We start from the raw sequence: 12,033 nt of genomic DNA on the forward strand, positions 1-12,033 counted from the left end.
TGATTATTTATGTCTCCAATAGCTAAAAACGGTCATTTAAGTTATGGGCCCGAATTCGTGCTGTTAAATCCAATATCTACACTCACCAAATGCATTTTAGAGGTTGTGATCACGGTATATAGAAGAAGACGGTAGGTTTCACGCGCATGTTTGTGCTAAATTTCCGGTGTAGCTGACGTCATTTTATATCCAATCATCTGTTTCTAAACAAATAAGTTTTATAGATTGTCAATAGGTGTTAAAAACCTCGGTTGGTGGCGATGACGCAATCTAGCTGGCTGGCCACTGCGCACACATTTCATGACCCCTACCGTTCTCATCTAAATACCGTGGTTGCGATAGCTTTTTTTGAAAGATGTTTATTAAAAACCATAATAATGTAATATTATCGCTAAAAATATGGTGAGAAATCTTGCCAAAAGCCAAGACTCGCCATATGGTTATGTGAGGTCTTTCAGGTCTGTTCACTGTAATGTCGATCAAAACTTTCTCCGATGCCAAGACATTGGTTGGATAGAAGCATGTACGGAAATGTACGGAAAAAAGTGAATAGAGCTGCAGTGTGACTTATGTGTGATGCTAATTCGAGATATAGCTAAATGGGCTTCGACAAACAACTGTGCAACGACCAACCATTTACGTCAGTGATTTTAAACTATGTATCACATAGCTATGTTTGATTTTATGTAACGACTCTGCAACCGGGCATCTGACTTTGTGAATTATATTGACTCCATTCTCATAAGAACTTAGCCTATAAAGTGGCATACATAACCTATTTTTGGTCAAATTCTATCCAAATTTGGGAAATGAACAGTTTTGGGCTGTAAGCCTGTTGTTCCTTCCCTAATCATTCATAGTTGAGAATGATATTGTTTTTATGAATGTATTAATAAATAAATACTCACATGTTGATTCAATTATTATTTCACATGCTATTCAAGTCTATCATAATCTGATCATTCATAAGACCTTTTATTCAACTAAGATCCCACCCGGAATTCTAACAGAAAACAACTGGAATTGTGCAATATGCCAATGAAATACGTATTGCTCAATAAATGACATTAATTCTCGAGTGTAAGGATACTCCTACATTCTACAATTCCATATCCTCAATCCTATACATCCTTCTTTCTTATAGAGGTAAACTACTAATAGCAGTAGTAGTGAATTTTCAGTTTAATCAGTAGTGGTACCTTCTTCTTAAAGCTGCGTTTACACCAAAGTTATTAACAAAATGTTTATTTCTCCGTCCTTATAGGTTCTATATGAGATTGAACATAACTTATCATACACATCATGAACATATGTGTTTGTCAAGTTCCGTTCAATCTAATAGAATCTATACGGACGGAAAAATATACATTATGTTAATAACTTTGGTGTAAACGCAGCTTTATTCTCTCCTTAGCAAGACTTATTCTTTATTCTAGATAGTACCGTATTCTCTGAACAGGTTCTCAGTTCCGTAGCGTTACATGGGTAATCTGCTATAATGAAATATTTTTGTACACCTGACAACTCATTTGGAATCCCAATATTGAGAACAGTTCAATAGACAATTCGCTGGTGGATTCTCATAGAACCATTCAGCTATTACTCATACAAACTTGTGAAAACCAAAGCTGAATTTGTCAGGTCAGGTCTACTGGAGGAGGCATGATAATTCAGAAAAATCCAATCAATAGTACTTGTACTTGAGATCATAGAGAATGTATTCAGCTTTAGGAAAGTTCTCAAATCGGAAGACAATGTGGAGGGAAATAAATAAAAATGACAATAAAATAACATAAATCACTTCATTGATGGATGCATGTTACAGGTATAAACATGTTGCACTTTCAAGTGCTTTGGAAAATATAACATCGTTACAATAAAAAAGGAAAGTATCTTTACAACAGTTTCTAACTCATAGAAAACTAAAAACTAACTATAAAATCATTTTTATCAATACTTGGTATTATAAATTAAAGAAAAAAAAACATAATATTCAAGCGAGGATGTTTATCTGTATCGAACTTAGATACCATGAATAACATAAATAAAAAGAAGGTTCAATGTTTTAAAAATAAGAAACTAAAGGTATAATGTTTCATACAAAGTACAATAGTTGGAAAAGTATCATAAAGTTGATTTTTGAATGAGGCTTCAATAGGAATTCATTATGTGAAAAATTATTGTGTTATAAATTCATGTGTCATATCATGTGTAGGTGTGAAAAGAATAATAATTAATTTTTCTAATTTAGAGAAATGGAAAATTATAAATAAAAGTCGAAGTGAAACAATACAACTTAATAATAGAATTGGCTGAGACAGATGAGAAATAGTGTTATCTGACAAAATAATAGGATGATCTTGAATGGTTTGTGATCATTCTTGATAACAGAGCAGTTAATAGAATACTTTAATAACAACATCTGAATCTATTGCACAATGGATGAGTAGTAATTAGTTTAATTATTACAACAGTCGATGATTGATGGAATAGAGAGAAGGAAAATTGATACTTTCCGAATATTCTGTAGTATTACAATAATTTAAGATTAAGAATTTAGGAAAATTCAACACTTATTCAAGTGTGATTTTGAAAAAAAAAAACATCCTAATGGTTATACGGTTTGATTACCTTATGTTATTTCAAGATCCAATAAAATGGGTTGCTTTCATAGTTTTCCTTGATATTCTGCAAGTATCAATATTATAGTATGCATTTGAGAATGGTATATCAGAAAATATGAAATAAACAATGATAGTTATAAGAATGAGATATTTATCAAGAATAAATACATTTATATCTCATGTATTTTAGTTCTTTAAACATAATGAATTATTTGTAGTAGAGCTTTCATTAAAGAAATTTCATTAAAAACAAAATCTTGTCAGAATTTGAAAAAGAAAATCAATAACAGTTCTGAGATTATGTATATTAATAACTATGGCGTAAAATGACATCAGATTTCAAAAATGGGAATTTCTCAACAAGTCTAGACAGACATGACTAAGAACGACTAGTTTCATAATACTCGCTATTCTAATTTCAATAAGCAAGATATTGTACGAGTTACAATACCGTATAGACTATTTTTAGAGCCTCATAGGCGAAAACATTATTAGCAAATTACTCTTTAAAATGTACAAATAGTATCTTAATTAATAAAAATGTACAAAAACTCACTTGAAAACATCAAAATATTCTATCTTTCTTTATGATATCCTACAGTATATCATCTAAGATGCAAAATCTACACATTTATAAAAAAAGTAATAATATAGTACCAGGTAATGATGAACACTTAGTGATACAATCATATTATCGATTGTAATGTGATTATAGTAATTATCAAGTTCTACACAAATTTATACACATTACACTTATAAAATAATTTAATAAGTTAACTATAGACAGCATCTCATCTCACTGCTTAGGCTTCTATTAATAGAATATGAATATTATTATATTTATACAAATCGTACGCAATTTTCAGTTGAACTCTCTCTTAATTATAAATCTCAATTGAAAATCTTATTTATTTTGCATTAATATAAAAATGGTATTTTTCCAAATTATAAAAAATGTAAAAAATTGATAGTTTTTCAGATGATGATTAGAGACAAGTAAAAGTGGAAAGTGAAGGTTTGCGAACAGAATAAAGTCAATTGAATGATATGGCACTTCAAATGTTCAGATTTCTTTGAGTTATAATATTCAACCGGTGCATTTACCTACATCAGCTTCATTTGCAGTTTTAAAACATGCATATAATGTGGATAGTTCATTCAGCTAATTTGAAATGTTCAATTTACAAAATATTCCAATGTTTAAAAATATTTTTTCTTGGCGATTGCATTTTGCATGAGAGTTTTCACTCATCCACACAGTGAAATTTACATCTTAAATATCACTGAGTCTAATTATTTTGAAGCTGATGAGCAAAGATGTGATGTTTACATGAGTCTGGAGGATTTTGAGAAAATACTACTTGTTCAACTGAAAATTGCGTCCTAATAATATCAGTCACAGGAAAAGCGAGTTTTCGTTACACCGATTATAAATGGAAATAAATCTAAATGATCTAATAGAGCCTTATAATTATTCACATCATTTGGTTTTATTACGTATATTATTCAAAAACTTACGATACAGTACTTATGCAACTCAAAAAATAATATTTAACGTTTGCAATTGAATTGCTTCATATCCATTACATGGTCTTGAATTTCTACTTACATTCATTATAACTATTTAATATAATCAGATACAAGAAATATAGCTTATGCTTATCCTTTATCTATGATATAATGATTAGAATATGCTTCAAAGCTCAGGCATGGGGAATGTGAAAAATTAAATGAAAATATTAAAAAATTGTTTTTCAGATTTAAATCTGTGGTTTCGACAATGTTTCAGTATTTTTATTTAATATGAATAATTACCACGATATCAACTTCACAACTACACAGAAAGTGAATGTGAAAAAGCTAAGTTGATGTTTCGTCATGAATAAAAAGTTTTCAACGGATCCGAAACTAAAATGAATAAATTGATGACAATTTCACTGAATTGAGTAAATATATGAAAGATGGTAAAATAATAAATTGATGACATATATAGATTAGAAAATACATTGATGATGAAGAAGCATAATTTTTACTCTTTATCTATCCTGGCAAGGCCACTCACCTGATACATTATTATTTATCAACATGTTACTGATTATAATATTGAATCTTATAGATTAAAACGTAAAATTACTGCGAGGAATGGAGAGTTCGACATTTTCTATAAATCTGGAATAACTAGGGATTTAGAGAACTGCTGAGTAGGCGTATTATAGATAGCAACATAACATCCTATGGTGTACTTAAAAGTTGTGTCATGATTCATGAGTTTTGAAATAAAAAGTTATTTACTCTGCAGAATTGTTATATAGTCGATTATGGATATAATAAAAATAAATAAAGAAAAATGGAAGAGCTTAAACAGCTCTTGATACAAGTAGGCAAGAAGATGTTATTACAAAAGTATCTCTGTTAGTTGATTCTACAGCAAAAATACATCTACAACATTGAATACTGCTATTATATCATATTGACATACGGTACAAGTGATACGAATAATACTGAGCAATTGTTGAAAGTGATATCTATGTAGGCCATGTGATTGGACAATATTTTCATGTAGAATAATAATTTACATTTATTTCTAAACAGGATTCATGTGTGAGGGAAATTTACAAATTCTTTAAGCTGTGATGTATGAGACGTTTTGCAAGTAAGTTAACTATAGCAGAATGCATTGTTGTATTCAAGGGAGGATTAAATTAATTTTGAAGACATAATTATTCAGCTTGGCATGAATATTTTGTCAAGTGGACTGAATACTTCTAAAACTGCAAATATCGTCAACAGCTAGAAGGAAATCAGATGAGGGGTTCTATCCGAATTCTTCTAACAGTTAATCTCTTCCATTTCTCAAATCAATATTATTGCCGTCTAATAAGTCTTCAGGTTGGTTGACAACATAATATTAATATTTGGATTCTCGTTCGATAATTATGATGTTTTAATAAGCATTTGTACAATTGCTGAAACATATTCAATTTTATCTGTGATTTAGAGATTTCAAAGCCCCTAAATAACAAAAATTTCATTGTATTTATAAGGCTTCAAGACGGAAAACAATTATATTTATATAAATGTCATTGTATTTGTATGGTTTCAAAACGGAACACAATAATTATATTTATATAGCACCAAGAAATAAAAAAAAACTATTTCAAGCTTTCTCCAAGAAAAACTAGTTGAAGGAATAATAATAATAATAAGATGAATCCAGTAATCAGCAAGTTAATCAGAATAAAATTACCTTTTATTCCAATTACCTTGATACTGTGCAGTAGAACTCTGTAGATTACCCCTTTGGAGTAGAATTAGTTTGAAAAAATATATAAATCTGTAATAAAATACTAAGCATTTTACAATAGCCGCCATTTCATGACTTTAATTTGAATTAAGTTAATAGGAATAAATTGGTTTGTTCAACAAAACTAAAACATGTAGTTGACTAGTTGATTATGAAGTACGAGTAGATCCTTATAATTTTGAAATCTATTGTGAATGTATTATATCATATTTGCTAATTATTTTCATAGTGAAAGATGTTTGAGTAATTATCATATAATATTTTATTCCAAACTGGATCATTTTGCCAACTCTTAACCGTTCATGAGTAAACCGTTCAGTCAATATACAGTTCATTATGATAGCGTTTATAGTATATATATATTCAAAATTGACTTCATAATATTAACATTGAACACAGTTTCTTATAATACAACAGAGCTATATCTACTGGTAAATATTTACATTCTAGCTGGGATTGAACCTATATTAATAATATTAATTTCATTGTTTCATAAAATAAAGAGTATGAAAATAATCCTGCAAAAAGCATGCTCTTTCAGCTCTTCTTAAAAGGCAGATCAATAAACATTAAATTTATAATAGTTGCATACAACTCTATCAACTTGGAACTCAAAAATCAATTATTTTGTTCGGAATTGAACACAATCATTGAAGTAATCTGTAATATTATTATTGAAATTTGACAAAACGGTATTCTATTAAATTTTACTCCAATAATTTATTCATGAAAAATCTTTCAGGTAGATTTGGTGTGTTAACAAACAAATAAATAAAATCAATTAAATCAACATTTCATAACAATAATTATTGTATTGCAAATGGAAATTATAGTTCTTTTTTTCTTGATTGAGTGAATGATGATGTAAATGTTGTGGAATAGAAGATTAAGGAGCTTGTTGTATCTGAACTGTAACATATTTTATAAATTGCATTTGATTAATAAATTATAAACAAATCCATTCATACTGTGATTAATACTCTTGTATATTCAACGGTTTTCATCTATTTATCAGATTTAAGTATTAATACTATTGTGATGTTTATTTTGTGAAAAGATTATCAACATTGGGACTGAAAACGAGAGAAATATGGAGAAATGATTTAAAAAGCAAATGATTTTTTATAATAGAATAAAATATGTTAAGATCTTGAAATCTTATTTCCAAGTCAACATGTTTACCGCAATGTAATAAAATAATGGTAGTTAGTCTACACAAAAATTTAGGAAAATTAAAAATATATTAAAAAAAGAATCATCCTGGGGAGTATCCTTTCCTCCACTCTAATAAGAAAATCATTCATAGTCACTAGAAAATGTCTAATTAATTTGCTATATTTTGTTCAAAAACTTTAAAATTATCCTGAAGTTCGATGATTGGTATTACTTTATAAAGCATGGAAAATTGTAAAAATACTAAATTAAAATCACTTATTTTGATTACTTCAGATCTTTGGTTGACTTGAGTCAAGAGTATCAGTATCACATGTGAATCAATTCCTCTTCAGAAATGCAATTTTTCGAGGAGACTTGAGGCCTGATGTTTCACTGATATTTTGATACTGTGATTACTGTGATACTGATTTTTGGATTATTCACCAATCCCTACATCAATGGACATACGATTTCGAAAGTTGTTTTTATGTTGTCATGAAACTTTCTATATGAACCCTCATAAAACTAACGTTATGCTCCCAAGTTTCATTGAAATCTTAAAATTTATCAGTCTTGTGGTGCTTTTTAAAGTTACTTGTCAGTCTATCTAGTCAAGTGTGCTTGTCCATTCGTTAGTAAACGTCGATTCTTCGAACAGTCATTGTTCTCTGTGATGACAGCAGGCGAATTAGTACCAGTTACATAATTATCATCTTTATCATCAGTGCAATAATTATGTTGTGATCCATTGTTGAGGTTTGAGTGTGAAGAGCTTGGAGAGTCATGACTAGAACTTGAGTTGGCCTCATTGGTGTCCTCATTATTCAAGAGGGTGGACAAAAGAAGCATTTTATTGAGATTGTGGTAATCATACATTTTCAGATTCTTCCTCAACTCAATAGCTTCAGTGCTGTGAAAGAATGACACCGTTTTGAAATAGTCGTTGGTGTGTGGCTCAAGTGTGTTGACAATTTGAAGGAACGAGGGTCGTTTAGTGGGTCTGAAATTCCAACAAGACAACATGATGGGTTTGATGACTTCTGGACAGAATAGAGGTGCCTGAAGAGAATTTCCTGCAAGTACGTAGGCTAAGACTTCTTCGTTGGATTTTCCTTGGTAAGGCTGTTCGGCAAGAGTTGATATCTCCCACAAGACAACACCATAGCTCCATACATCTGAGTGACTAGAAAATATGCCATCATAACAGCTCTCTGGCGCCATCCATCTGATGGGTAGAAGTCCCTTGGTACCTTTCCGATAGTAGTCTGTCTCATAAATATCCCTTGTCATACCAAAATCTCCAATTTTCACTGTCAGATCGTCAGCAACCATACAATTCCTAGCTGCCAAATCACGGTGGACGAACTTCTTGGATTCCAAATACGCCATGCCATCAGCAATCTGTGCAGCCATGTGCAGTACAGTTCTGCCAGTAGGAGGTGGTCTCAAACTCGAATCTCTGGTTGATCTTAAAAACATCTTCAAATCCCCCAAAGCCATCAGCTCCATGACTACCAATGGAGGAGTACCGCGACTTACAACACCCAGAAGTCTTATTATATGATTCGATTCACTGAAAGATTTCATTATTGATGCTTCAAGCAGGAAATCGAAATATTCACTTTCATTCTGCCTGGCTGAGACTGTTTTGATAGCACATGGTACATTGTTAGGTTTCAGAATGCCTTCATATACCATACCAAACGTTCCCTTACCGAGTTCTTTCACAATCTCAACATTCTCCCTGCACAGCTCCCACTCATCCTCCACATATCTGCAGTTGTAGATACTCTGGTATTCTGGATTGACATCTGGGAACATCACTACAGGCTTCTTACGCCAGTAGTACAGACTACAGATTATCATAAAAACAGTCATCATTATGAAACAAACAGCAAAAATCAATTTGAATGAGAATGAGAATTCTTCCTCTATTTCAAAGTATGAAGATTCTGAATACTCTCCTTCACTAGCCATAGACAAGGCTCTTATCCTGTAAGCATATTTCCCTCTTGGTATGTTCTCCAATTTATAGTTGTAACCTTTCTTGCCATTATTATTGTATTCTTCAATGCTGACACATATTGTTTGATGCAAGGAGGAACTTCTATCAATCGATCTGTATTCAAAGCTGTAGCTCACAATTATACCATTTGGATTTGCAGGTTTGCCCCATCTGAACATAGCTGTAGTTTTGTTGAAGATTTTGTGTTTTACAAAAGGAATGAAATCAGCAGTTTTATTTTGTTGAGTCCTATGTGTTGTGATGGAGGAAAAACTACATCGTGAAGCTAGAGTTCTAGATTCTAATGGCTCTTCAGAGTCAATCTCTCTACAAGCTCGAACTTCAATTGTGTACTCTGAGAAGTATGGCAAATTTTCCACTTTGGTTTCAGTCATATTCCCTGGTATATGCAGAAAGAACCGTGCTATTTGACCATTGTCATCTATAACAAATTCATCTGCCTCTGATAATTGATCCACAATACCTATACTTCTATCGTGTGTTTCATTGTCTTGAGTATTTATTGACTTTTGATCCGCATTAGATTGAGATGAGCCTTGTATGTCGATATTATCATAATTATACCGCATTCCTTCATTACCGAAAGGCCTTTCATACAGTGCAGCAAAAAACGATTTTTCACACTCAAATCCTTTATCAATATCTAGAGCTCTGTTTGGGAGATACATATAACTTCTGGAATTATCACAAAACATTTGCAAATCATCATTATCGTGAGTTTGTTTCGATTTGATTGCCTCCACCTTAACTTTTTCTTCACAAACGCATTTTTCACTCTCGTCTTTGTATTTGGAGATAGCGGTCTCATTGAATTCCGTGGTCTGATTTACCTCTGGCAGAACCGTAGGTGTAGTTATCACTACCTCACGATACTGTAGAGGATAGATACAGAAGTCTCGATTAAGATAGAATGCCATATCCATTTTCTGTTTGTAGCCATGTACAATATATTTTTCAAGTTTTCCATTGGCAATCGAAGGTGGATTCCATTTCAAGGTGATACTTGAGCTGGACTCTGATGTTGCTATCAGTTTGGTGGGGAAGGTGGGTTTTGACGGCAATGTTCTGAAGTACTGGACACCACTTTTCAGAGCGAAACTGTCAATAGTGTAAGTTTTCACATAGAATGCATACTGAGTATTGGGTTCCAACTGTGTTATGGGGTAGGTGATGTTATGTGGCTCATCAAGCTTCCAATCGGATGAAATATCTTTAGTCTTCCAACCATAGTCTCCACAATCATCAGGTTCTTCATAGGATATATTCTGGAAAGGAGACTTGACGTAGTACAATATGTATCTGGAGAACATTTCTTTGTCTTTCGGCTTTTCAATGTACAACTCAACACTCTCATTATATCGTTTCAGCACCCTCACGTTCAAGTTGACAGTTTTACACGGAAATTTGTCTCCGTTGGATTCTTCGGAAATATCGAGCAGACCGATGGTTTTCGTGAAGTTGATTTCCTTGATGAAGCTTTTAATCAGCGACAGACAAAGTTTTGGATTGTAGTGGAAAAAAACAGATCCGTTGAGTATTTGGAGTCGAGAGGGACGTTGGTTCCAGTCCCACAGCTCTTGTAGATTGTGATTTTCAGCTACAACAAAAGACTTGTTATCATTGAAAAGAAGCTTCTTGCCGTGGATAATCCGCAAATTCCTGAGGAAGTTCAAAGACACCAGAGGAAATGTTCTTACAATTTTCAGTGAGCCATCAATCTCTTGAATCGAGCCCAAACTCTGCTGGAGTTCTGGCTGTATGAACTTGTCTGATCCTGTTTTGAGGCTGATGATTAACGATCCGACAATGTGAGTGCAACCGGTGAGATTCTGAGCAGCTGATAGCGAATCGACGACCTGACCCTCGCACGTTTTGCGACAGTGACTGGACGTGCATTGTCTGCATCCATTGGGTCCCTGCAAACAAACATTAATCCTATCAATCATGTCACACAATGAAATAATCCATTTCAGAGGTCTTCTCATCCAATTCGTGAGCAAGAATGTGTTTAACATTGAAGAAAATACAAAGATTCATACTAGAAAATTGAGATACCTTATTTTCATGTCTTATAAACTTCATTGATTTGTTGAAATGAAGTTATAAGAAGCTTTATTTTTACCTTCATTTCTTGTCAATTTCATCGATTTGTTGAACTAAAGTTAATGAAAATTGCTGATTTCTCAGTAGAGAACTATAAAATCAACAGCTTCAAATAGTAATAGATTGGCGATTTTTTGCGAATAGAATATGCATTTTTAATATTACAATTGGGTAATAGAAAAACTTATTTTAAAAAACTACGACCGTCCACCTTTTTATATTCACTTACAATCGAATGAAAATATATAATTTCGAGAAATTATATTGCAATTCTTTGCTGCTGTATTGATACAGAAATAAATCTGAACTCCATGAATTAGTAGACAACATCTTAATTTCTTCTTTAATCTTTCTCCAACCATTCTACTAAGCAACAATTATGATGCATTACATTTTTATTGAAAATTTCTATTAAAATTGACATGTCGTTTACAAATAAACTGTATTCAGTCCACGAACACACCTAATAACTCCAATTGCAACACGGTCCAATATGATTGATCGAGATCAGTTTATTTCTAGAAATGATATTAATTGCATTATTCCAGCTCAATATCAATGATGATCTCTGTTTATGGAAGCCATTAATCAATAATGACATTTGAAAAAAGGTTTGTTTTCCAACATGTACTGTAATGCAATACATAGCCTATAGATAATGGTAAACATCACCATCAGTTAGGCTAGCTAAACACATCGACTTTGGAGGTACGATTTTTTTGCCGACCTTATAAATTAAGTCCTATTAAATAGATTAGCTAGTATTAGAGTGAAACAAGATACAGTGAGTTTCCAATAGTACCTGCTATCATCTAACTCTA

General features: G+C 32.1%; 1 protein-coding gene across 2 annotated transcripts in view; it reads right to left on the minus strand.

The window, feature by feature from the left end:
* Nucleotides 1–6,772: 6,772 nt before the first annotated feature.
* The window catches only part of LOC111047475 (insulin receptor), a 203,590-nt gene continuing 198,329 nt past the window's right edge, over nucleotides 6,773–12,033 (minus strand). The window contains exon 7 of one of the 2 annotated variants that reach the window (XM_039437651.1): nucleotides 6,773–11,025. In XM_039437651.1, the coding sequence (XP_039293585.1) occupies nucleotides 7,687–11,025 (3,339 nt within the window). In that variant the 3' untranslated portion in view covers nucleotides 6,773–7,686. The remainder of the gene's footprint in view (nucleotides 11,026–12,033) is intronic. The other variant, XM_039437652.1, reaches the window with a different exon arrangement.

Source organism: Nilaparvata lugens, chromosome 11 (assembly GCF_014356525.2).
Source record: "Nilaparvata lugens isolate BPH chromosome 11, ASM1435652v1, whole genome shotgun sequence".
In the NCBI taxonomy this organism is placed as follows: Eukaryota; Metazoa; Arthropoda; class Insecta; order Hemiptera; family Delphacidae; genus Nilaparvata; species Nilaparvata lugens.